The sequence below is a fragment of the Choloepus didactylus genome, chromosome 5, assembly GCF_015220235.1.
Source record: "Choloepus didactylus isolate mChoDid1 chromosome 5, mChoDid1.pri, whole genome shotgun sequence".
NCBI classification, from domain to species: Eukaryota; Metazoa; Chordata; class Mammalia; order Pilosa; family Megalonychidae; genus Choloepus; species Choloepus didactylus.
The window spans coordinates 30177962-30203484 of NC_051311.1; the positions used below are offsets into that span (position 1 = coordinate 30177962).

At 37.3% G+C, this 25523-nt stretch overlaps 1 protein-coding gene across 2 annotated transcripts in view; it reads right to left on the reverse strand.

Annotated features, from left to right (window-relative positions):
* UBE3C (ubiquitin protein ligase E3C) overlaps positions 1–25523 on the reverse strand; it is a 182202-nt gene that overhangs the window by 48314 nt on the left and 108365 nt on the right. The window contains exon 19 of one of the 2 annotated variants that reach the window (XM_037835724.1): positions 836–1048. The exons of the other annotated variant lie outside the window; for it this stretch is intronic. Coding sequence (XP_037691652.1) covers positions 836–1048 — 213 coding nt within the window. The remainder of the gene's footprint in view (positions 1–835; positions 1049–25523) is intronic. 2 annotated transcript variants of the gene reach the window in all.

Sequence of the window (25523 nt, forward strand, 5' to 3'; positions counted from 1 at the left end):
CAAAGTAGATTAGTGATTACCTATGGCTAGAGGTGGGGATCAGAAATGACTGTTAATGTTTACAGGATTTCTTTGTGGGAGAATGAAAATGTTCTAAAATTAGGTAGTCTTGATAGTTGTACAACTCTGTGAATATACGAAAAACCACTGAATTGTACACTGTGAAATGGTTAGTTTTATGGTATGTGAATAATATATCAGTAAAGCTGTTACTTAAAAAAAATAATTTGAATCTCTAATATATGCCTTAAAATAAAAAAGACAAAAGTAGCAAAAGCCACCAGATGAATAATGAAGGTCAGAAAAAAATATTCCACAGACAAGTACTAGAGAAGCTGAGGATCAGATTAAGTGGAGACTGAATGAAGAAAAACTAAGTAATTATCCCTAAGAAATCCTAACAAGATGATGCTAATCTGCTGCTCTCTAGCATAAGAAAAACTAGACAAGAAACAAGGCTTCAATTACAGCAATGAGAATATAATATCATATAAGGAAAAACTTTTGGATTATAAGGGTTATTAAGCAGGGCAAGTTATTACTGCTAAATTGCTGAGAATAACTGGAGGCAAGAGCTAATGTATTTCAGATTCCTACAAACTCTCTCATTTCTCATTCTCAGTCATTATTTAAGAAATGGCTTTTCTTTCTAACTAAAATGTGCAAAAACTCAAACAATAAACAGCATATATACTTTCACATGGAAGTATACAATAATACTTGTTATATAAGTATGTGAATTATCTTCCTATAACAATTCCTATAACAACTGGGAATTAGTAATTAAACTAGTAAAGGGATGAAAAACAAAAGATGCCCTAAATGTTCTCCTTACCTGCGCTTCTCCTAGGTCATTGTTCACCACAGTAAAGTTCAGCCCAAGTTCTTCCACATCACCTTCATAGCTCTTGAGAAAAAGCAAATTCTTATAAACTTCAGGATCTAAAGAAGCTAGATGATGAATGTCCACATCTGCACTAGTTCCAAGCAACTTTGAGAGGAAAAAGCCAGCAAAGGGCAGTTCCACCAGCATATTTTCATACAGAGCCTTCAAATGGGAACAGTGAACAGTGATTAGTGTTTGATATAAATTCTTTTTTCTTTCTTCCCCCAAATAGAATATATTTTCATTTTGATATTTAACAGAAACCCAAGGCAGCAGATATTCTTCTCCATAATGAGGATGACAATGGAGATAGCTAACATCTGGTGAGCATTTACCCTGTGCCAGGCCATAGTTTAAGTAATCAATGCATGCATTTGGCATGTGGAAAATCAAGAACAGACTATCAAGAATTTTAGAGCAGAAATATTAGAATGTTAGTGTCAAAAGGGACTTTTCAGAGCCAAATCCCTCATGCTACAACAGAGGTTGGCAAACTTTCTGTAAAGGGCCAGATAGTAGATATTTTAGCTTTGCAAGTCATGCGGTCTCTGTCACAGCCTACTCCACTCTGTCTCTGAAGCACAAAAGCAGCTACAGACAATATGTAAATGAAATGAGTGTGGCTGCATTCCAATGAAACTTTGTGAACATAAAATTGGATTTCATGTAATTTTACGAGTCATGAATATTATTTTTCTTTTGTGTTTTTTTTCCCCAAACCATTAAATATAAAAATCATTCTTAACTCATCAGCCATACAAAAAACATGCAGCAGGCTGGATTTGGCTATAGTGTGCCGACTTCTGTTCTAAAATGAAGAAATAGGGTTTGGAACTCTGAAACCTGTCCAGATAATAAGAGTTAATAGATGACAAAACTGGTATCAATCCCAGTTCCCAATAATCTTTTCCTTGTATTTTATTAGCTACTGCTATCTCTAAGGATTGCAATGAGCAATGATTTTTTTGAATTCAATTTGAGATACATTCACATACCACACAATCATCCAAAGTGTACAATCAATTGTTCACTGTACATATGAAGTTGTGCATTCATCACCCCAATCTATTTTTTGAACATTTTCCTTGTACCAGAAAAAGTGAAAATAAGAATAAAAAAAAAAAGTAAAAAAGAACACCCAAATCACAGCTCCCCCCCCCCCCATTTTTCATTTAGTTTTTGGTCCCCATTTTTCTACTCATCTATTCATACGCTAGATAAAGGGAGTGTGATCCACAAGGTTTTCACAACCACACTGTCACCCCTTGTAAGCTACATTGCTATACAATCATCTTTAAGAGTCAAGGCTACTGGATTGGAGTTTGATAGTTTCAAGTATTTACTTCTAGCTATTCTAATGCATTAAAACCTGAAAAGGTTTATCTATATAGTGCATAAGAATGCCCACCAGAGTGACCTCTCGCCTCCTTTTGGAATCTCTCAGCCACTGAAACTTTATCTGGTTTCATCTCACATCCCCCTTTAGGTCAAGAAAATGTTCTCAATCCCACGATGTTGGGTCCAAATTCATCCCTGGGAATCATAGCCCCTGTTGCCAGGAAGATTTACATCCCTGGGTATCAGATCCCACGCAGGGGGGAGAGCAGTGAGTTCACCTGCTGAGATGGCTTAGCTAGAGAGAGAGGGCCACATCTGAACAACAAAGAGGTACTCAGGGGGAGACTCTTAGGCACGATTATAAGCAGGTTTAGCCTCTCCTTTGCAGTAATGAGCTTCATAAGGGCAAGTCCCGTGCTAGAGGGCTCGGCACATCAAACCACCAGTCCTAAGTGTTTGTGAGAACATCAGCAACAATCTAGGTGAGGAAGCCCAACACCTCTGCATTTTCCCCAGCTTCTCAGGAGGAAACTGGATATATATTTTTAGTCTCTGTCCAAATTACTTTGGGATGTCGCTATTTCACACTAACCTATGCAAAACTACCAGGTCTCACTTCCTATTAAAAGTTCCATGTAATTATGGTATTTGAACAAACTGTATGAGTTAAATTGTTTAGGAAATACGGATCTTACACCAACTAAACATCTCTTCCCTTGGTCTCACATGGAATTTGAAGTTTTAAAATGCAATCAGTATTGTCCTTTACTCTTTGGCCCAATTTGCCCTAGTCCTAACCATATCTACTTCATTCATATCTCTAGTTGAAATCTGGATTCTTTTTTTCAGCTTTTTTTAACAGTTGCTATATGTGCTAATACTGACATTCATATCTGCCAAATTCTAGCTCTGACTTTCAGGTGTCACACTGATAACCAAAGTTCCAGGGATTGATCAGGTTATACACAAAGGGATGAGCATCTCAGAATCTGGAGATAGCCATTACAATTCAGGAATAGATGTGACTGCTGTAAGAGCTTACAATCTAGAGACTGTTACGGTAAGTGTTCCCCAGATAAGCTGTGCTCTAAGGTTCAATTCTGAGTTTACACACTGTAGTTAGTCCATATTGGTGAGGAATTATAGCGTTTGCCTTTGTTTCTGAGAGTAGTTCAATGAGCATTTATTTATATTAAAGTGCAATTTACATACAATAGAATGTATAAATCTTACATGTATCACATGTACAGTTTGATGAATTCTTACATTTGGTTACAACCCGTGTTAATGACCACCAAGATCAGGAAATAAAACATTTACATTAGTACCGCCAGCCACCGATCAAAGGTTCCCCAGTGCCTCTTCAGTCCATGTGCCCCCCTCCTCACCCCCACTGTTAACCCCTATTCTGATTAGTATCAACAGATATGTTTTGCCAGTAGAAATTCACATTTTCTTTTATATCTAACTTCTCTTGACATAATGCATTTGAATTCATCTATTTTACTGTTTTTCTTTTTATTGATTGCTGTATTTATGAATCATATTTATGACTATACCAACAGGTACTGACCTGATGAACATTTGAGTTGATTCAGGTTTTGGCTGATGAATAAAGTGCTATAAACAGTCATGTACAAGTTTTTTTGCGGATATATGCACTCATTTCTTTTCAGGATATACTTAGTGGAAGTCTTGAGTCACAAGGTAGGCATATATTTAGCAGTATTAGACAATGCCACGCTGTTTTCCAAAATGAAAATATTCTTTTTCTCTAGCACCAGCAATGTATGAGGGTCCCAAATGTTCTACACCTTCAAAAATGGTTTGTATTGTTAGTCTTTCTAATTTCAGTCATTCTAGTTGGTGCAATGGGGTATCTCCTTGGATTTTTAATTTGCATTTCCTTGATGTCTAATGATATTGGATTAAATCAAGTGTTGGTGATTATTACTACCTAGGACAATCTATTATTTAAATCTAGAACACCAGAGATTCCCTAGCAAAAGATGACAGAAAGTAAAATATAAGTTTTCCAACATACTGGCAAGGGTTCATCCAGCATGATAAATATTTCTGTGGCCTGAAGTTATAAACTTCAAGGAATCAGAAATGTGTTGAGAAGTTTTCAAAAGCATTCTTAGCTTTTTATTCTAACAGATGACTGACTTGTTTGTTAGCCATAAGAAATCTCTCTTGTCAAAAGTTTTTAATAAAAATAATAGTTACTATTTATTGAATGCTTACTGTGTGCTAGGCACTGTGCTAAGCACTTGATATAAGTTATCTCATTTTCATTTGGCCTATTTTGAAAATTTCCTAACCGGAAGGTAAAAGAGTGATTTCTACATGGAACTCAACAGGAAATCTGGATTTCCTCTACAAGTGTCATTTTTGTTGGAATACCTATAATCTGCAGAGACAGATGTTTACACTGATCCTATGAAATGTTTCCATGATTGTATTCTCACCTATCTTCCCAGATAAAAGGAGAAGTGGTGTAATCACCGCCTCTTGATAAACAGACAACTTGACCCATGGTTTTAAAATAAAATGTCCACCCTCAGCACAAGTGATTATGAACAATGTCTGAGGGGAAGCAGTGCTATACTCTTTGCCTGAGACTGTGTGTCAATGGTAAGAGGAGAGACAAAGGAAGCACAGGGACTGGACTAAACTTTACCTTACAAACTACTATACTAAACTATGTTTTAGGAGATATGCTTCAATTTATACAAATTCTTTTTAAACCACTGTTTCAAAATAAGTGTTATTACACTACTCATGGAATACCAAAATATACACAAGCTTCATTTAATCTATGTAATAATCATTCATCTATGACTGTAAACTCAGAGCTGTTCTTCCAATCAAAAAGCCAGTCACCTAATCACATTCAAATATACTAAAATGTGAAATAGGAAAGTTTTATAAAACAGATTTTCGTCTACATGTCATCATTGATGTTGGGAGTGAATTCTTTCCCTAGTTATAGCTTCTAAAATAGTTAAAATATTTAATGATTCTATTTTATATGTGGTAGCCTATAAAATATTCTTAAACAGACAACACCAATACTTACACATTCAAATTGAATACTTGTCCTTTTTCCTCCTAAACTAACAATTAGAAAGAACATTCAGAACACCGCCCTTGAAATCTAAAATTTTAAAGACTCACCCAGTAACATAACTGAAGAAAACCAGAAAACAGCTATTAAATATTTTTCTAAAAGTATCCAGAGAGCCACTGGCTTCTTGTTTTAAAATTTCAAGATTTTATGTGAGAGTGGGATTTCCACCAGATTCTCAAAATTATGTGCTGATCAGAAACAGTAAAATTCCTATTTCTTTAATGAGGGAAAGGTTTAATAAACTGAAATAGATAAGGAATTCCATTAGAAATCCGAAAGTACTTAGATTCGGAAAGTGTGTTAAATATAATATATGTTTAAAATAACAACAGAAAAGACAAAGACAGAAAGTTTCTTACACCACCTCTTTAAGAGGGAAGGGGTATATAATTTTTAAATAGCCATGTTCTTTAATTATTGTATTAATATACAAATATTGCAGATGTAAGTATTTTATAAATGTACTCTATATTGAGACACACACATTTATGGAAAATGTGATAATATCTAATAAATAATTTAAAAAGTTCCAGAAAACTATTGGCAGACATTCTGAATAACACTTTTTATCCCCCAAGGTTAATCTGTTTAAAGAGCTCAGGTTCACCATCTGTTAACTATACACTAAAGCTCAGAGCAGCTAAGACTACAGATATTCATTGACAGGTAAACTAAAGCGTTATGCCCTTGAACTTTTATTTCTGATGTGAAGACTAATGATTAACAAATTAGTTTTGAAAAGATGGCAAAACAGGAGTTCTTAATGAAGCAATGAGTAATAAAATGGCTACTAGCACTTAATCATCTAGTGATGATCTAAAGACAAGAGTTTTTTTTTTTTTTTAAATCCCCTGTTTACTTAAAGTTAAGAATGGTTAGTATTACTAACCTGGCACATTTATAAAAACTATTAGTTCTAAATGAATAATGAGTTCAAAGCCAAGGAGAACACTCTGCATTAAACTACATGATTGATTCAAGGTGTTGGAAAAAAGCTCTCATTTGTACACTGGACTTTAAAAGTAAACTGGAAGTGTAAATCATTTGATGTTCAATATATAAGGTCATTGTTTGCCATTTCTGCATTAGTAACAGTAAACCAGTAAAATTTGTTAAATATATCAGAGCTACCTGAATTTTAAACAGAAATTCCACTGTGACTCATAAAATGTAAATGCAAAGGTATAATTTTTTACATAAGGCAGGTTTAAACCTTTAAAGCATTTAATATACAAGCACTAATAAATGATAGCACTAAAAACTACGATTGCATCAGCTAAATGGATTATAAATTAAATTTCCATAATGTATGCAATTGAGATACAAATGTAACCATAAATCAAGGTATTTTCTAAACACAGGTTAATTATACAACTTCAAAAACTATCTGTTTTTTATGCAAAATAGTCCACTTAGCATTTTTCATATTGGTCTTAATTCTCACCCGTTTACACCACACTTGTTCCTAGAAGCATATCAATAACTACATGTCATGAAAAAATAGCAATAGGTATATTGAAAAAATCTGTAATGTATTTTTCAACTGTCTGTCTTTTGAGTGTTTATAGCTAGAAATTGTGCCAAAATGATTTGAAATAAAAAGGATTAATTATAGCAGAATCCTTTTAATATAAGTGAGTGCAGTCGCAATGCAATTAATGCAAATTGTGGCACTATCAGGAGAATAAATGTGAACCACATCACAGACCATTTCTGTTTGCTGCCAAATAACTTCAGTAATTTACTACATTAAGAATCAATAAAAAAAAATAATGCTTTTCAAATGCATCTCTATCAATCTTCAGGTAGTTCTAAAGTGAACATTTATAACTTAATCTAAAAACTATATAAGAGATGATGTCTTGCTTTAAAGCCACTCTAATTGAGCAAGAAGACAATAATTTTAATTATTTCAGGGCATGATAACCACAAAGTTTAAAAAATAAAAGAAATGTAAAATAAGATATATACTAATAGAAACAGGCTACTTGATTTAATAGTTGTGCTTCATAAATAGTAAGTGGGAACTGAAAAACATGTTCTCCATACTGAGACTATAAGCAACTTTTATAACTATAAGCTCCTTTAGGGCAGGAAACATATCTAATCTTTAATGTATGCATCTAAGTACAACATATGATGTTAACTCATTTAACAAACATTTATTACCTGACAACCATGTGCCAAGGACTACTTTACACACTGGAATTCTGCATCCGTGACTTAATTTGCAAAAAACATTTCTATTTTTTCAGAATTCTTAGGTTAAATAAAATTACGTATATTTCAAGATTAATTTTAAAAACTTTAAAAAAAATAATGCTTTTCAAATACATCTCTATCAATCTTCAGGTAGTCCTAAAGTGAACACTTATAACTTAATCTAAAAACTATATAAAAAATGATGTCTTGCTTTAAAGCCACTCCAACTGAGCAAGAAAATAATTTTAATTATTTCAGAGCATGCTAACCACAAAGTTTAAAAAATAAAAGAAATCTTAACCCAGAGATCTTCCTATACTTTCAACCCCTTCAACCCTTTTGTCTACTCTGATACCAAATTAAAAATTTATATTTAGTGTTTTCTATTTTTCATATACATTATCTCATGTACATACATATGTCTCACACACAGGTTTCCCACACATATACAGGATAAGCTTCTTGAGTGCAGGGGGTCAGGTCTTCCACTTCTTCTAGGGTGTCTTCACTTTCACATTTCCTTGAAACAACTGCTTAGCACAATGTTGGGCTCACAATTAGTGTTTCTTTAAATCATAGCTGAGATAAACTGAACTTTGTTCATTCACTGATTCAGCAAATGTTAACTAAAATGTAATTTAGCATACAGTTCATAGAGTCTAGTGGTTCTTTATATGAAGAGGAATAATTCAGTAATTAGTCTTGGAAATCCTGAAATAGCATAACAGTAAATTGATCCTCCTTTTCACAGAGCATCGTTTCCAGGATTCTCTTCCTATTCTCTATAGAAGTTGCCAAAATTACTAGTAAGTTGAGCTGCCCTGAATTGACTTGTGCTCCCCACGTTTTCTTCTTTGAGACCTTTGTACTCCAGAAAGGCAATGTAAACCTGTACTGACATTCCCTCTCCTTTCCTTTTCTTAAACTAGAACCACAGGATGTTGATTTGAGGAACTGTTAGATATAACTGACTTACCAGTATTTGAAGTAAAGATTTACATAAGGAAAGATTTTTATTTGTTCACTGTAACTGATAATTTGCAGTTATGATTGATCAGCTTTCATTTTTTTAAAATAGTTCTTTTACTTCAGAAAACTTTTAGGAAATTTTGGGAGTGGGGGTGGGGGTGGTGCAAAGCTGACGTCTCAATAATTATATGCACATTCTATTTTCTCATTGAATATGTGATCCAGAAATCAATCCATAATATTAAAGTAACTCTGACAAACCTAGGTTCCCAGGTTTCAGGCTCCAAAAGAGAAACTGTTCTCTTGCTCCCCTCTACACTCCCCACCAAAGTTTCTAGAACATAAAAAACTTCCATCTTCATGACCACAAGGGTTCACCAATGTAACTAATCTAGATAAAAAGAATCTAAACCAAAGACCCCTTTCTACCCACAAGAAGCATGTATCTAAGAGCTGTGGAGTTTTAGAATAGTTGTTACGTCCCTGCTTCTGAAAGAAATTAGGAGTTTAAAAAGATACTGAGTCCATGGTCTTAAGATACCCCTATAACCATGAACTATTTTCAGTAATTAAAAGGAAACACTGGTCAGATTTAAAAATTTAATTTTATTATGTGGGATAATAAAATAACAGATTTTGCAGGAGACTTTAGAAATATGTCAAACTGCCTCACTTGAAATTTAGAATATTGATGTCCTGCGAGGATAAATGACTCAGGTTAACACCAGATACTGAATGCTTTTCCCTAACATGATTGGATGATAAAATCTATAGTTTCTTCCAGCTTTAAAACTATCTATCACATCTATGAACTCCAAATTAACAATGATTTCTCTGTTCTCTTAACTATTTTTACACTTATTGACTCTATCACAACTACCACATTATACTATATTTTTTTGCAACAGCTTTGTTGAGATATAATCCATACACTGTACAATTTACCCATTTAAAGTTTACAACTCAACGGTTTTTAGTATATTCACAGAGTTGTGCAACTATCACTACAATTCATTACTTCAAAAAGAAAATGCTTACCATTTAACTATCACTACCCAATCTTTTCACCCCTCTTACCACCACTACCTAACCTAAGCCCTAGGCAACCACTAGTCTCTTTCTGTCTCTACAGACCTGTCTGTTCTGGACATTGCATATAAATGGAAGGAAGAAAGGAAAGGAGAAAACATCTATAATTGCCCCAATGTTAAGAATTGGGTAAACATTTTTTAGGTAAAAAATATTACCAGAAATAAAAGAGACGTTTCATGATGATAAAGGGTCAATAAAGCAGAAAGAGGTTCAAAATAAAAGCAACAATTAATGGAACAGAAATAGACGAATCTACGGTCACAGTTGGAGATTTTAACACATCTCTTTTAAAACATTTATGTGAATTCAGCAAGGTAGCTAGATACAAAATTCAACTGCATTTCTATCTACTTAGCCACAAACAATAGAAAACAGTATTTAGAAAAATGAAACTATTTACAAGAACACCAAAAACAACTTCCTAGGAATAAATCAAACAAAAGACATGCAAAACGTCTACATGAAAAACCACAACACAGAATTGTGTATTAGTCATCAGGAAAATGTAAATCAACACCACAATGAGATACTACTCATGCCCACTAGGATGACTACAATCAAAAAGACTGAAAATAATTAGTGTTGATGGGGATGTGGAGAAACCAGAAGCCTTATACATAGCTAGCAGGAATGTAAAAGGAAAACAGTTTGGCTGTTCCTCAAAAAGTTAAATATAGAGTTTAAATAAATTCATAAATAAGTAAGTAAATAGAATCACACAACATGTGGTCTTTTGTGTCTGGTTTCTTTTACTTAGTATAATGTTTTTAAGGGTCATCCATGTTGTAGCATGAAGTACTACTTCATTCCTTTTTATGGCTGTATAATACTCCACTGTATGGATATTCTACATTTTATCTATCTAGTCATCTGTTGATAGATATTCGGGTTGTTTCTACCTTTTGGGTATTATGAATAATGCTACTATGCACATTTGTTTACAAGTTTTTCTGTGGACTTACGTTTGCTGGGTCAAATAGTAGTTCAAGTTTTAATTTTTAGAAGAACTACCAGACTTTTCCAAAATGGCTGCACCATTTTACATTCCCACCAACAGTACAGCAGAGTTCCAATTTCTCCACATCATCATCAATACTTGGGATTATCTGTCTTTTTGATTATACCCATCCCAGTTAGTGTCAAAAGGTATCACTTTGTGGTTTTAATTTACATTTCTCTGATAAGTAATAATATTGAGCTTTGTATATGTTTATTAACTATTTGTTTATCTTCTTTAGAGAAATGTCTACTCTAATCCTTTGCCTATTTGAAAATTGGGTTATTTGTGTTTTTATTATTGTGTTGTAAGAGTTCTTTATATATTCTATAGAAAGGTCCCTTGTCAGATCTATGAATTGCAAATATTTTCTCTCATTCAGTGGGCTGTCTTTCCTGTTTCTTGATGGTATCTTCTGAAGCACATTTTAAATTTTGATTAAGCCCAATTTTGTTTTTTTTCCTTTTGCTGCTTATGCTTTCGGTGTCATGTCTAAGGTACAGTATTCTCTCTGACTATACTGCAAAATGTAACATGACAAACTTTTCTTAGTTTCTTTTGGGAATGGGCTATATAATGTATTCTTTTTTTTTTTTTAATTCAGTTTTATTGAAATATATTCACAAACCATACAGTCATCCATGGTATACAATCAACTGTTCACAGTATGATCATATAGTTATGCGTTCATCACCACAATCTATTTCTGAACATTTTCCTTACATCAGAAAGAATCAGAATAAGAATAAAAAATAAAAGTGAAAAGAGAATACCCAAACCATCCCCCCATCCCACCCTATTTGTCATTTAGTTTTTACTCCCATTTTTCTACTGATTTTTTTTCAATTTTTTAACTTTGTTTATCAAAAAATTAAAAACAAACAGGCAAACAACAACAAAAAAACCCCACAACATTTCAAACAAAGCAATGGATTAAGGAAAACAAATAACCTAAAATAACTACTTTGCTTCCAATATGTTCCTACCATACACCAAGAAAATTAATAAACCATGTCCAAACAGAGGAGTAAGAAAAACAAATAATCTAAAATAACTACATTGCTTCCAACATGTTCCTACCATACCCTAAGAAAATTAACAACCCCTAAGAAAACAAAGGAATAAGAGAAAAAAAAAAACCTAAAATAACTCTATTGCTTCCAACATGATCTTACTATATCCAAGAAAGTTTACAAACCATAATCATTGCTGAGCATTCCCATAACATTGAGATTATCCTCCATAGTTTATCTGTTCTTATTAGATTATCATTCCCCCTCCACTAATTGGTATCTCTAGGTCCCCTACATTCTACAGTATAAAACACTGTACATTTTTCACAGAGTTCACATTAGTGGTAACATACAATATCTCTCTTTTTGTGCCTGCCTTATTTTGCTCAGCATTATGTCTTTTTTTTTTTTTAATCTTCATTTTATTGAGATATATTCATATACCACGCAGTCATACAAAACAAATCGTACTTTCGATTGTTCACAGTACCATGACATAGTTGTACATTCATCACCCAAATCAATCCCTGACACCTTCATTAGCACACACACAAGAATAACATGAATAATAATTAGAGTGAAAAAGAGCAATTGAAGTAAAAAAGAACACTGGGTACCTTTGTCTGTTTGTTTCCTTCCCCTATTTTTCTAATCATCATTCCATAAACTAGACAAAGTGGAGTGTGGTCCTTATGGCTTTCCCAATCCCCTTGTCACCCCTCATAAGCTACATTTTTATACAACTGTCTTCAAGATTCATGGGTTCTGGGTTGTAGTTTGATAGTTTCAGGTATCCACCACCAGCTACCCCAATTCTTTAGAACCTAAAAAGGGTTGTCTAAAGTGTGCGTAAGAGTGCCCACCAGAGTGACCTCTCGGCTCCTTTTGGATTCTCTCTGCCACTGAAGCTTATTTCATTTCCTTTCACATTCCCCTTTTGGTCAAGAAGATGTTCTCCGTCCCACGATGCCAGGTCTACATTCCTCCCCGGGAGTCATATTCCACATTGCCAGGGAGATTCACTCCCCTGGGTGTCTGATCCCACGTAGGGGGGAGGGCAGTGATTTCACCTTTCAAGTTGGCTTAGCTAGAGAGACAGGGCCACATCTGAGCAACAAAGAGGCATTCGGGAGGAGGCTCTTAGGCACAACCATAGGGAGGCCTAGCCTCTCCTTTGCAGCAACCGTCTTCCCAAGGGTAAAACCTGTGGTAGAGGGCTCAACCCATCAAACCACCAGTCCCCTATGTCTGTGGTCATATTAGCAACCATGGAGGTGGGGTTGGCAAATACCCCTGCATTCTCCACAGGCTCCTCAAGGGGGCACTACATCTTTTTTTTTTTCCTTGTTTTTTTTTTTTTTTAAACTTTCCCTTCTTTTTTAAATCAACTGTATGAAAAAAAAGTTAAAAAGAAAACAAACATACAATAAAAGAACATTTCAAAGAGACCATAACAAGGGAGTAAGAAAAAGACAACTAACCTAAGATAACTGCGGGACACTGATTACGTGCTTCAACTTGGTGGGCCTGGGCTGGGGGACCTGATCAGCCCCTGGGGAGGGTGGTGGGCACGGGCAACAGCGCCCTCCGCAGCCCCCCGGGCCTGGGAAAGTGAGGCCGGAGGCAGGCCCCATTTCCTCACCCAAAATACCACTGTTAGGGGAGGCTTGCCGGAGGGAACCGCCTTTTCCCCACCCCCTTATCTTGCCCGGACACTCCCCGTTGCCAGTGCAACTCCCATTACCACCAGTGCGCATACATTGTTGCCAGACACCGTTAGAAGAGTGCTGTGTATATGCCAATTCCACGGGTCTCGCCGAGGACAGCCTAAAGAAGGTCCGAGAGGGACTAGAACAACGCAAAAGAGACCGTGAAGCCACCAGCTATTGGTCCCACATCTTTACCCCCCTCCTCCCTTACCTCCTCCCTCTCCTCGGCCCCCTACTAATGATTATTCTAGCTCTCACCTTAGGACCCTGCATTATCCGCAGAATTGTCCAGCTTGTAAGGAAACAAACGGATGCTATTTTCTCCTCGTTCGTGCAAGTCCAGTACCAGCGACTCGCCACCTCTGACGCTCCCTACTCCGAGATGACAACCAACCCTCCGCGACCTCACCGCCACCGGTCAACCCGCCGACCGCGAGGCCCTTCTCGATCGCCTGAACATCGCACCAACCTCGAGCTCCAGCTTCTCTGAACCTCCAACTTTAAACCACCCACCCTCGTCCATCCCGCAAGCGGCAAGGCCCCTGTCGAGCGCCCGGGCGCCACACCAACGCCGAGCTCCAGCCTCGCTGAGCCACCGTCAACCCCTTTTTCCCCTCCCCGGCCTCCCCCTTCCCTCATCCCTTAGCGGGCCTCTCCGGTAAGCTTCTTCCTTTAATTATATAAGAAGGGGGAAATGCGGGACACTGATTACGTGCTTCAACTTGGCGGGCCTGGGCTGGGGGACCTGATCAGCCCCTGGGGAGGGTGGTGGGCACGGGCGACAGCGCCCTCCGCAGCCCCCCGGGCCTGGGAAAGTGAGGCCGGAGGCAGGCCCCATTTCCTCACCCAAAATACCACTGTTAGGGGAGGCTTGCCGGAGGGAACCGCCTTTTCCCCACCCCCTTATCTTGCCCAGACACTCCCCGTTGCCAGTGCAACTCCCATTACCACCAGTGCGCATACATTGTTGCCAGACACCGTTACCGGAGCAACTCTCGCCCCTTTTCAATCAACCTCCGCGCCCTCTCAGAACCAATCCAAGCCTTTAACCTCTACAGCTACCCCGCCCTCTAAACGCCCGATATAAGCTTATACTGTCCCCTAATAAACTCTCTTGGTTTCTTCACCCTAAAAAGAAACGTGTCCCGCCTGTTCCTTTCTCGCCGCCCTCCATACTTTGCACGCCACCCCGCCGGGGACCTGGCCAAGTCCCCCGCCTCGCCCTCGCCTCCGGGAAAGAGCCCCCGCCGCCAGTACCCTCCAAGCAATCCTGAGAGCCTAGGATTTAGCAACCGGCCGCCACCACCCCCCCCAACGAATAAACTGCGACCGCAGATAACTGCTTAACTTCTAATATGTTCCTACTTTACCCCAAGAAAGTTACCTAATATAGCAACATTTCTGTGAACTTGCTCCTACTATATCCATCAGAAATTCACAGACCATAGTCATTCCTGGGCATCCCCAGAACGTTAAATAGCTTATCTGTTCTTCTTGGATTATTGTTCCCCCTTCCTTAATTGCTCTCTATTGCTAGTTCCCCTACATTCTACATTATAAACCATTTGTTTTACATTTTTCAAAGTTCACATTAGTGGTATCATATAATATTTCTCTTTTTGTGCCTGGCTTATTTCGCTCAGCATTATGTCTTCCAGGTTCATCCATGTTGTCATATGTTTCACGAGATCGTTCCTTCTTACTGCCGCGTAGTATTCCATCGTGTGTATATACCACATTTTATTTATCCACTCATCTGTTGAAGGACATTTGGGTTGTTTCCATCTCTTGGCAATTGTGAATAATGCTGCTATGAACATTGGCGTGCAGATATCTGTTCGTGTCACTGCTTTCTGATCTTCCGGGTATATACCGAGAAGTGCAATCGCTGGGTCGAATGGTAACTCTATATCTAGTTTTCTAAGGAACTGCCAGACTGACTTCCAGAGTGGCTGAACCATTATACAGTCCCACCAACAGTGAATAAGAGTCCCAATTTCTCCACATCCCCTCCAGCATTTGTAGTTTCCTGTTTGTTTAATGGCAGCCATTCTAACCGGTGTTAGATGGTATCTCATTGTGGTCTTAATTTGCATCTCTCTAATAGCTAGTGAAGCTGAACATTTTTTCATGTGTTTCTTGGCCATTTATATTTCCTCTTCAGAGAACTGTCTTTTCATATCTTTTGCCCATTTTATAATTGGGCCGACTGTACTACTGTCATTGAGTTTTAGGATTTCTTTATATATGCAAGATATCAGTCTTTTGTCAGATACATGGTTTCCAAAAATTTTTTCCCATTGAGTTGGCTGCCTCTTTACCTTTTTGAGAAATTCCTTTGAGGTGCAGAAACTTCTAAGCTTGAGGAGTTCCCATTTATCTATTTTCTCTTTTGTTGCTTGTGCTTTGGGTGTAAAGTCTAGGAAGTGGCCGCCTAATACAAGGTCTTGAAGATGTTTTCCTACATTATCTTCTAGGAGTTTTATGGTACTTTCTTTTATATTGAGATCTTTGGTCCATTTTGAGTTAATTTTTGTGTAGGGGGTGAGGTAGGGGTCCTCTTTCATTCTTTTGGATATGGATATCCAACTCTCCCAGCCCCATTTGTTGAAAAGACCATTATGACCCAGTTCAGTGACTTTGGGGGCCTTATCAAAGATCAGTCGGCCATAGATCTGAGGGTCTATCTCTGAATTCTCAATTCGATTCCATTGATCTATATGTCTATCTTTGTGCCAGTACCATGCTGTTTTGGCAACTGTGGCTTTATAATAAGCTTCAAAGTCAGGGAGTGTAAGTCCTCCCGCTTTGTTTTTCTTTTTTAGAGTGTCTTTAGCAATTCGAGGCATCTTCCCTTTCCAAATAAATTTGATAACTAGCTTTTCCAAGTCTGCAAAGTAGGTTGTTGGAATTTTGATTGGGATTGCATTGAATCTGTAGATGAGTTTGGGTAGAATTGACATCTTAATGACATTTAGTCTTCCTATCCATGAACATGGAATATTTTTCCATCTTTTAAGGTCCCCTTCTATTTCTTTTAGTAGAGTTATGTAGTTTTCTTTGTATAGGTCTTTTACATCTTTGGTTAAGTTGATTCCTAGGTACTTGATTTTTTTAGTTGCTATTGAAAATGGTATCTTTTTCTTGAGTGTCTCTTCAGTTTGTTCATTTCTAGCATATAGAAACATTACTGACTTACGTGCATTAACCTTGTATCCCGCTACTTTGCTAAATTTGTTTATTAGCTCTAGTAGCTGTATCGTCGATTTCTCAGGGTTTTCTAGATATAAGATCATATCATCTGCAAACAATGACAGTTTTACTTCTTCTTTTCCAATTTGGATGCCTTTTATTTCTTTGTCTTGCCGGATTGCCCTGGCTAGCACTTCCAGCACAATGTTGAATAACAGTGGTGACAGCGGGCATCCTTGTCTTGTTCCTGATCTTAGAGGGAAGGCTTTCAGTCTCTCACCATTGAGTACTATGCTGGCTGTGGGTTTTTCATATATGCTCTTTATCATGTTGAGGAAGTTTCCTTCAATTCCTACCTTTTGAAGTGTTTTTATCAAAAAGGGATGTTGGATTTTGTCAAATGCTTTTTCAGCATCTATTGAGATGATCAATTGATTTTTCCCTTTTGACTTGTTAATGTGTTGTAATACATTGATTGATTTTCTTATGTTGAACCATCCTTGCATGCCTGGAATAAACCCCACTTGGTCATGGTGTATGATTATTTTAATGTGTCTTTGGATTCGATTTGCAAGTATTTTGTTGAGGATTTTTGCATCTATATTCATTAGGGAGATTGGCCGGTAGTTTTCCTTTTTTGTAGCATCTTTGCCTGGTTTGGGTATTAGATTGATGTTAGCTTCATAAAATGAGTTAGGTAGTGTTCCATTTTTTTCAATGTTTTGAAAGAGTTTGAGTAAGATTGGTGTCAGTTCTTTCTGGAAAGTTTGGTAGAATTCCCCTGTGAAGCCATCTGGCCCTGGGCATTTATTTGTGGGAAGATTTTTGATGACTGATTGGATCTCTTTGCTTGTGATGGGTTGTTGGAGGTCTTCTATTTCCTCTCTGGTCAGTCTAGGTTGTTCATATGTTTCCAGGAAATTGTCCATTTCCTCTACATTATCCAGTTTGTTGCCATACAGTTGTTCATAGTATCCTCTTATAATTTTTTTAATTTCTTCAGGATCTGCAGTTATGTCACCTTTTTCATTCATTATTTTGTTTATATGGGTCTTCTCTCTTTTTGATTTTGTCAGTCTAGCTAGGGGCTTGTCAATCTTGTTGATATTCTCAAAGAACCAACTTTTGGTGATATTTATCCTCTCTATTGTTTTTTTGTTCTCTAGGTCATTTATTTCTGCTTTAATCCTTGTTATTTCTTTTCTTCTACTTGGTTTAGGATTGGTTTGCTGTTCATTTTCTAGCTTCTTCAGTTGATCCATTAGTTCTCTGATTTTGGCTCTTTCTTCCTTTTTAATATATGCGTTTAGTGCTATAAATTTTCTCCTTAACACTGCTTTTCCTGCATCCCATAGGTTTTGGTATGTTGTGTTCTCATTTTCATTTGTCTCTATATATTTAGCAATTTCTCTTGCTATTTCTTCTTTAACCCACTGATTGTTTAGGAGTGTGTTGCTTAACCTCCAGGTATTTGTGAATTTTCTAAGTCTCTGATGGTTATTGACTTCTAATTGTATTCCATTGTGGTCAGAGAATGTGCTTTGAATAATGTCAATCTTTTTAAATTTATTGAGGCTTGTTTTATGTCCCAGCATATGATCTATTCTGGAGAAAGTTCCATGAGCACTAGAAAAGTATGTGTATCCTGGTGATTTGGGATGTAATGTCCTGTATATGTCTGTTAAATCTAATTCATTTATCAGATTGTTTAGGTTTTCAATTTCCTTATTGGTCTTCTGTCTGGTTGATCTATCTATAGGAGAGAGTGATGTGTTGAAGTCTCCCACAATTATTGTGGAAACATCAATTGCTTCCTTTAGTTTTGCCAGTGTTTCTCTCATGTATTTTGTGGCACCTTGGTTGGGTGCATAGACATTTACGATTGTTATTTCTTCTTGCTGAATTGCCCCTTTTATTAGTACGTAGTGGCCTTCTTTGTCTCTCAAAACATCCCTGCATTTGAAGTCTATTTTATCTGAGATTAATATTGCTACACCTGCTTTCTTTTGGCTGTAGCTTGCATGAAATATTTTTTTCCATCCTTTCACTTTCAGTTTCTTTGTGTCCCTGTGTCTAAGATGAGTCTCTTGTATGCAACATATTGATGGTTCATTTTTTTTGATCCATTCTGCGAGTCTATATCTTTTAATTGGGGAGTTTAATCCATTTACATTCAACGTTATAACCGTGAAGGCATTTCTTGAATCAGCCATCTTATCCTTTGGTTTATGTTTGTCATATTTTTCCCCTCTGTCTATTAATATCCTTTATTGTACCCATACTGAATCTCTTTAGTACTGAACCTTTCTCCAAGTCTCTCTGTCCTTTCTTTGTTTCTCTGTCTGTAGGGCTCCCTTGAGTATCTCCAGTAGGGCAGGTCTCTTGTTAGCAAATTCTCTCAGCATTTGTTTGTCTGTGAAAAATTTAAGCTCTCCCTCAAATTTGAAGGAGAGCTTTGCTGGATAAAGTATTCTTGGCTGGAAATTTTTCTCACTCAGAATTTTAAATATATCGTGCCACTGCCTTCTTGCCTCCATGGTGGCTGCTGAGTAGTCACTACTTAGTCTTATGCTGTTTCCTTTGTATGTGGTGAATTGCTTTTCTCTTGCTGCTTTCAGAACTTGCTCCTTCTCTTCTGTGTTTGATAGTGTGATCAGTATATGTCTCGGAGTGGGTTTATTTGGATTTATTCTATTTGGAGTTCGCTGAGCATTTATGATTTGTGTATTTATGTTGTTTAGAAGATTTGGGAAGTTTTCCCCAACAATTTCTTTGAATACTCTTCCTAGACCTTTACCCTTTTCTTCCCCTTCTGGGACACCAATGAGTCTTATATTTGGTCGTTTCATATTGTCTATCATATCCCTGAGGTCCATTTCGATTTTTTCATTTTTTTTCCCCATTCTTTCTTTTATGCTTTCATTTTCCATTCTGTCATCTTCGAGGTCACTGATTCGTTGTTCAACTTCCTCTAGTCTTGTACTATGAGTGTCCAGAATCTTTTTAATTTGGTCAACAGTTTCTTTAATTTCCATAAGATCATCCATTTTTTTATTTAGTCTTGCAATGTCTTCTTTATGCTCTTCTAGGGTCTTCTTGATTTCCTTTATCTCCCGTACTATGGTCTCATTGTTCATCTTTAGTTCTTTGAGTAGCTGCTCTAGGTGCTGTGTCTCTTCTGGTCTTTTGATTTGGGTGCTTGGGCATGGGTTATCCATATCGTCTGGTTTTTTCATATGCTTTATAATTTTCTGTTGTTTTTGGCCTCTTGCCATTTGCTGAACTTGATAGGGTTCTTTTAGGATTTGTAGACCAATTGAAGTCCTTGTCTCCTATTTATCAGATCTACAGCTTTGTGGAGTACACTTTCTCTAACTAACCAGCAGGTGGCGTCCACGAGCCACCTGTTCTCCACAAGCCAGTTGTCCCCTGCTTAGCCTTTTGGTGAGTGGGGGAGTGAGTCTTGTGGGGTCCAATTGGTGTACCAAGCTTGCGTGTGTAGTTGGTGTTGCCTGCCCTGTATATGGGGCGTGTTTCTGGGCAGTCAGGGGGGGGGTGGTGGCTCTAACAATCAAATCTCCCTGGTGATCCTAGAGTTTTAAAGCTGCTGCAATAGTCTAATCCTTCAGTTCAGTCCTGCCACAGTTTGTCTCTGCCACTGACCCACAAGTCCTTGGTATTGGCGTATGGCTTCTGAGACTTGCAAGTGGGCCCCTCTTCCAGGCCGTGCACCCCGGGTCCTCTGTTGAGGGATGACTGTGCTATGTCACAGGTGAGTGCCGTCCCCCCAGGGCAGTTCTGGGCTGCTGGGCTGTGTAGGGAGGCTCCCAGTCTGCTGGAATGATGGCTGAATGGGGCTTTGTTAATTCACACTGCTCTACCTTCCCAACTCTGGGACAATCAGCTGAGGTTGCAGGGAAGGCTAATGTCCACGCCCAGTTTTGTGGTGTGTGCCTGTTATTTGAAGCACTTCCGTCACACTGGGTTGTCTGGGGCAGCTCTGGGCTATGGGGCTGGCGATGGGCAGGAGTGTTTCCTGTCCACCAGGATGATGGCTGTGAGCGGACACCCCCCTTTTCTTGGGAAGTTGTGGTGTTTAGTGAATTTTCTCAGCCACTGGATTATTGCGTTTTGTCTCAGAGCTCTCCTAGTTCTGCTCTTGACTTGACCTGCCCAAATAGCAAGTCTTTGAAGCTTTCTGTATTGGGCTTCTTAGAGTAATTGTTTTAGAAAAAGAAAAAAGGATTAAAAAAAAAACAAAAAACAAAAAAAAAAGGGCCCTCCTCAGAGATCTAATGGGTTATTGAAATGCTAAGAGACAAAGCAACCAGGGCCATTAAGGAAAGGTCCACAGGGCAGAGAGATCAGCTTTTCTTCGGGATTTGCATATGCGCCTCAGGGCCCTTCCCCTTTCTCTGTTCACCAGAACTCCAAAAATCCTCCGCTTTTATTTTGGAGTTTTTCGTGTTGTTTTTTTTCTATGCCTGTCTCCTCTCTGCTGGGCTGGCTGCTCTCAGATTCTCTGGTGTCTGATCTCCGTCTATCTATGGTTGGAGTTTGGATCAGCAGAATGAGTTTCCGATAAGGGCTGCCACTGCAGTTCTCCCTTCTCCTTCCCGGAGATGACAGCCCCTCCTCCCCCGGGACTGAGCCTGGCAGGGAGGGGCGCGGGTCCCCTGGCCGCAAAAACTTACAGATTTCGCTGATCTCAGCAGTTCCACGTTTTCATGAGTGTTGTATGAAGTATGCCCAAAGTCAGATTGCTCTGTGGTGTCCAGTCCACGCAGTTCCTGGCTTTCTACCTACTTTCCTGGAGGAGTAACTAAAACATACAGCTCACCAGTCTGCCATCTTGCCCCGCCTCCCCAATGTATTCTTTTTGTATTCCGAGGCAGCTCTCTCAATTAGTGATTGTTTTCTCTTTCAGACTCTCAAATCATTAGGAATAAAAGTGTTCCTCACTGTCACTTCTAGACCATATTTTTCTTCCCTCTTCCCTAAAATTCCCTGGTTTTGAATCTCTTGCCTTTAAACTATAGTACCCAATACACCTCCTTGGTGTAGTCGCTCCTTACCTGACAACTGTCACGGTCTCTAATACAATCTTGTTACAATTTTTAGTGATTTCCATATCCACAGATGATCCAGTATCTTCTTACTTCTTTTATGTTGTCTCCTTCTATGTTCTTTTCTACTCCACTTCACCTAGAAATGGATATGGTCCTATTCTCAACTTGTCATTACCAATAATGAGCTCCCACTCCATAACCTTCATTTTAAGCATCCCATACTCTGATCCCTCATCTCTCCTCAAACCTCTACTCCTTCCTTCCCCATCTTCACCCTCAGGTGAATACTTTGCTTCCTATTTCACTGAAAAAGTATTTTTTTTCATATGCTCTCATAACCACAATTGCTCCCATTTTGCAACTGTGCCCATATACTCTCCTCTCCCTTGATTCTTGGATAAACTGCCTACGCAAACCCTTCTACTTATACACTAGACCCCACTACTTCTTGCCTTCTCAAGGCTATTGTTCCAACTACCTCTCTCTCTCCTGCATCAGTTTCACTGACTTATTTTCAGCAGCAAACACAATGTTAATTCTCCCATCTTTAAAGTAAAAACAAAAACTCTATTAACCCCACATTTCTTAAGCTACTGTTCAAATTTTTCTTTACAGCCATGCTCCTCAAAACAATTGTTTGTAATTGTTTCTCCAATTCTTCTTCTCCCATTCTTTTTAATTGTACTTAAGTATACTGCAGCAAAGTACACCAATTATATGTGAACAGCTCAATTAATTTTCACAAAGTGAACACACTCATGTAAGAGCATTTAGTCCAAGAAAAAGATTATTATTAGCATCCCAGAAGTCCCCCAGTGCTCCCTTCCCGTCACTAACCCTCCAAGGGTAATCATTATCCTGACTTCCAACAACAAAAATTAGTTTTGCCTACTTTTGAACTTTATATAAATGGAATCATACAGTATTTACTTCTCTGTCTGGCTTCTTTCACTCAACACTGGTTTATACCATTCAATCACATTGTTCTGTGTAGTCTGTTCATTCAATAGCTGCACACTATTTTGTTGTGTGAATATCCTACATTTACTTAGCCATTGTACTTATGAGGCGCATTTGGGTAGTTTACAGTTTGGGGCTATACAGTGTTACTACAAACATTATTTTATGTGTATTTTGGTGGCTATATGTACATATGTCTGTTGTAATATACCTATAGATATAAGGCCTAGAATTGAATATTTTCCCTATTAATAAGATATTGCTCCCATTCTTTCCAACCTATGCGGTAAGGCTTTTGCCTCCACCACTCCATGGAAACTGCCTGATCACAAAGCTAACTGAAATGGTCGGTTCATAGTCCTTATCTTGTTTGACCTACCAGAAGTAGTATCTGACACTGTTGATCATTCTCTCTTCCTGGAAACACTGTCTTTTACTTTCAAGATAGCATACTTTCCTGGTTTCTCCCCTTTCCGCTCTAGCCACTTCCCCTGAACCTCTTTCCCTAAGTTCTTCTTAAACTATAAAATTTGGAGTGCCCTAGGACTTGGCTCTTCAGCATTTTCTTCTAACTACACTATTCCCTAGGTGATATCAGCTGGTCTCATGATCTTAAAAATGATTTGAATGCTGATGGTTCAGCCCAAACCTTGCCCCTGTACTCAAAGGCTCACCTATCCAACTGCCTGCCTAAAGTCTCCACCTGAATGTCATATTTATGGAAAATCAAACATCTCATCATCCCTCCCCAAATCTGTTCCTGCCTGAATCTTCCCCATCTTAATGACATCTCCATCCTTCTAGTTTATCAGAACAAAATGTATGCAGTCACCCTTAACTATCTCTTTCTCTCATATCCTATTATGTGATTCTTTAGCAAATCCTCTTGGATTTTCTTTCAAAATTTAACCACAATCTTGACGACTTCTCACCATCATTACCATCCAGAACAAAGATACCATCGTTACTCAACCTGAATTACTCATCATTACTCAACCTGAATTACCACAGCACCTCTAATTGGTCTCCCTGCTTGAGTTCTACCTCGCATCCAAGCTATTTTTTAACACCAAAGACAGAAAACTTCAGTAAGACATAATTCAGATTATGTCATTCCTATGCACAAATTCCTCTGATGGTAGAATTGAGCTCAATTATCTATTACTGCTTCCTCTCAAACACAGTTGATCTTAAGTTTAGAAACAAGAGTAACAATATACATCTTCATTTCTTTTGTTTTTCATAAGGTTAAACTTACTAAATCTAAATGAATAATTACTTGCTTAAAAGGACTTAAATAGGCTATGTTTTATTTTTAGATAGTTATTATCCTTATTTCAGAAAGACCAAGCAAAGATAAACAGTAGAACCAGCAAGAGCCTGCCTTTCAGTTTTCGTGATAATTCAACCCTGCTTAGAAAAGGGAAAAAGGCCTTCACCAAATCTAGATGTTTAAATATTGTTTGGGAGTTCTTAAAAAAATAAATGTGAGGGAATATCTCAATAGTAAGCAAGATCTGTTTTATCCAGGGCACAAAGAATTTTTGTGATGTTATCTTGGGATGGCTAAACCTACATGAGAATACTATTTAGGTACTGGAATCAACTGAGTTCTGGAACACACCTGTCATTTTTTACTGCACAATCTAACCCATTTTCTTTTCATGTTTAATTTTGAAGAACTAAAATGCACTTACTGGGAAAACGTAAAACTCTGACCTTCATTTGCAAGAAGGAAAACCTCTGGAATTGTGAATATTTTTAATAATTTTATAATTTTACTTTAATTAGATAAGTTGTGGGTTTACAGAAAAAATCATGCATAAAAGACAGGGCTCCCATATAGCACTCTATTATTAATGCCTTGCATTAGCGTGGTACATTTGTTATAACTGAATATAGCATCGTTTTGTAATTGTACTATAGTCCATGGTTTACTTTAGGGTTCACTATTTGTGTTTTACCATCCCACATATACATAACCTAAAATTTCCCCTTTTAACCCCATTCAAATATATAATTCAATACTATTAATTCCGTTGTGCTACCATCACCATCCATTACCAAAACTTTTTGAAAAATTTTTTAATGAAAAAAATGTAAATTGTGATTCTTAGAATGCTATAAAAGCAGGTACAATTCATAGAAGGGGTAAAATTCAAATGGAGCAATCATTTATAAATGGATTTTTTGGCTTCCTAAAAATGTTAAAGGTCAACAAGAGCAAACTCAAAGAACTGTCGACTGTGTATAACCGGGAGAATCAGAGAAAGTGTGCTTGTGGCATTTGCTGACATCAAAGTAAGACAAAAGTCGTAACATTAATTGGAAGGCTTATGCTAATCACAGAATGACCAACTAACTATTTGCTGAATATTATGTTTAATAACAACAACAACAACAAAAACTAAGGGAAAAGATATGTTAATTTTAGAGATCAAAGCACTTACTCAAATAATTGTCAAAGAAACTCAACTACAATGGCCCTTAACGAGCTTCAATACTCAAAATAAAGTATTATAAAAGAGAAGCTTTGCCATTTTAAGGACCAAGTATTACTGGTATTCACCTCAATTTATAGTTTCAAAGTCTCAGCAAATACAGTGAACGTTATATAAAAGGACTCTAATGACATGGAAGAATAAATTTTTGCAACCCACAAAAATTTCAACATAAACTGATAACTGCCAAAATTATGTGATACATTAAATGCACACTGAATTCTACTGAAATAGAAAATTACAAACCATGCTCAAGTTTCATAATCTGTTAATTAAAAATTCAAAATAAATGATGACCATGTTACCAAATAATCTGATTTATAGGCATTCTGTTCCAATTAAATCAATATTCTGAAGCAAAAAAAAAAAAAAAGCCATTTTCAAATAGAATTCAAATATGATAAAGGATCTGCTTCCATAAATATTCTGAACTTAACTGGCTTAAATGGACCTAGGTGCTTC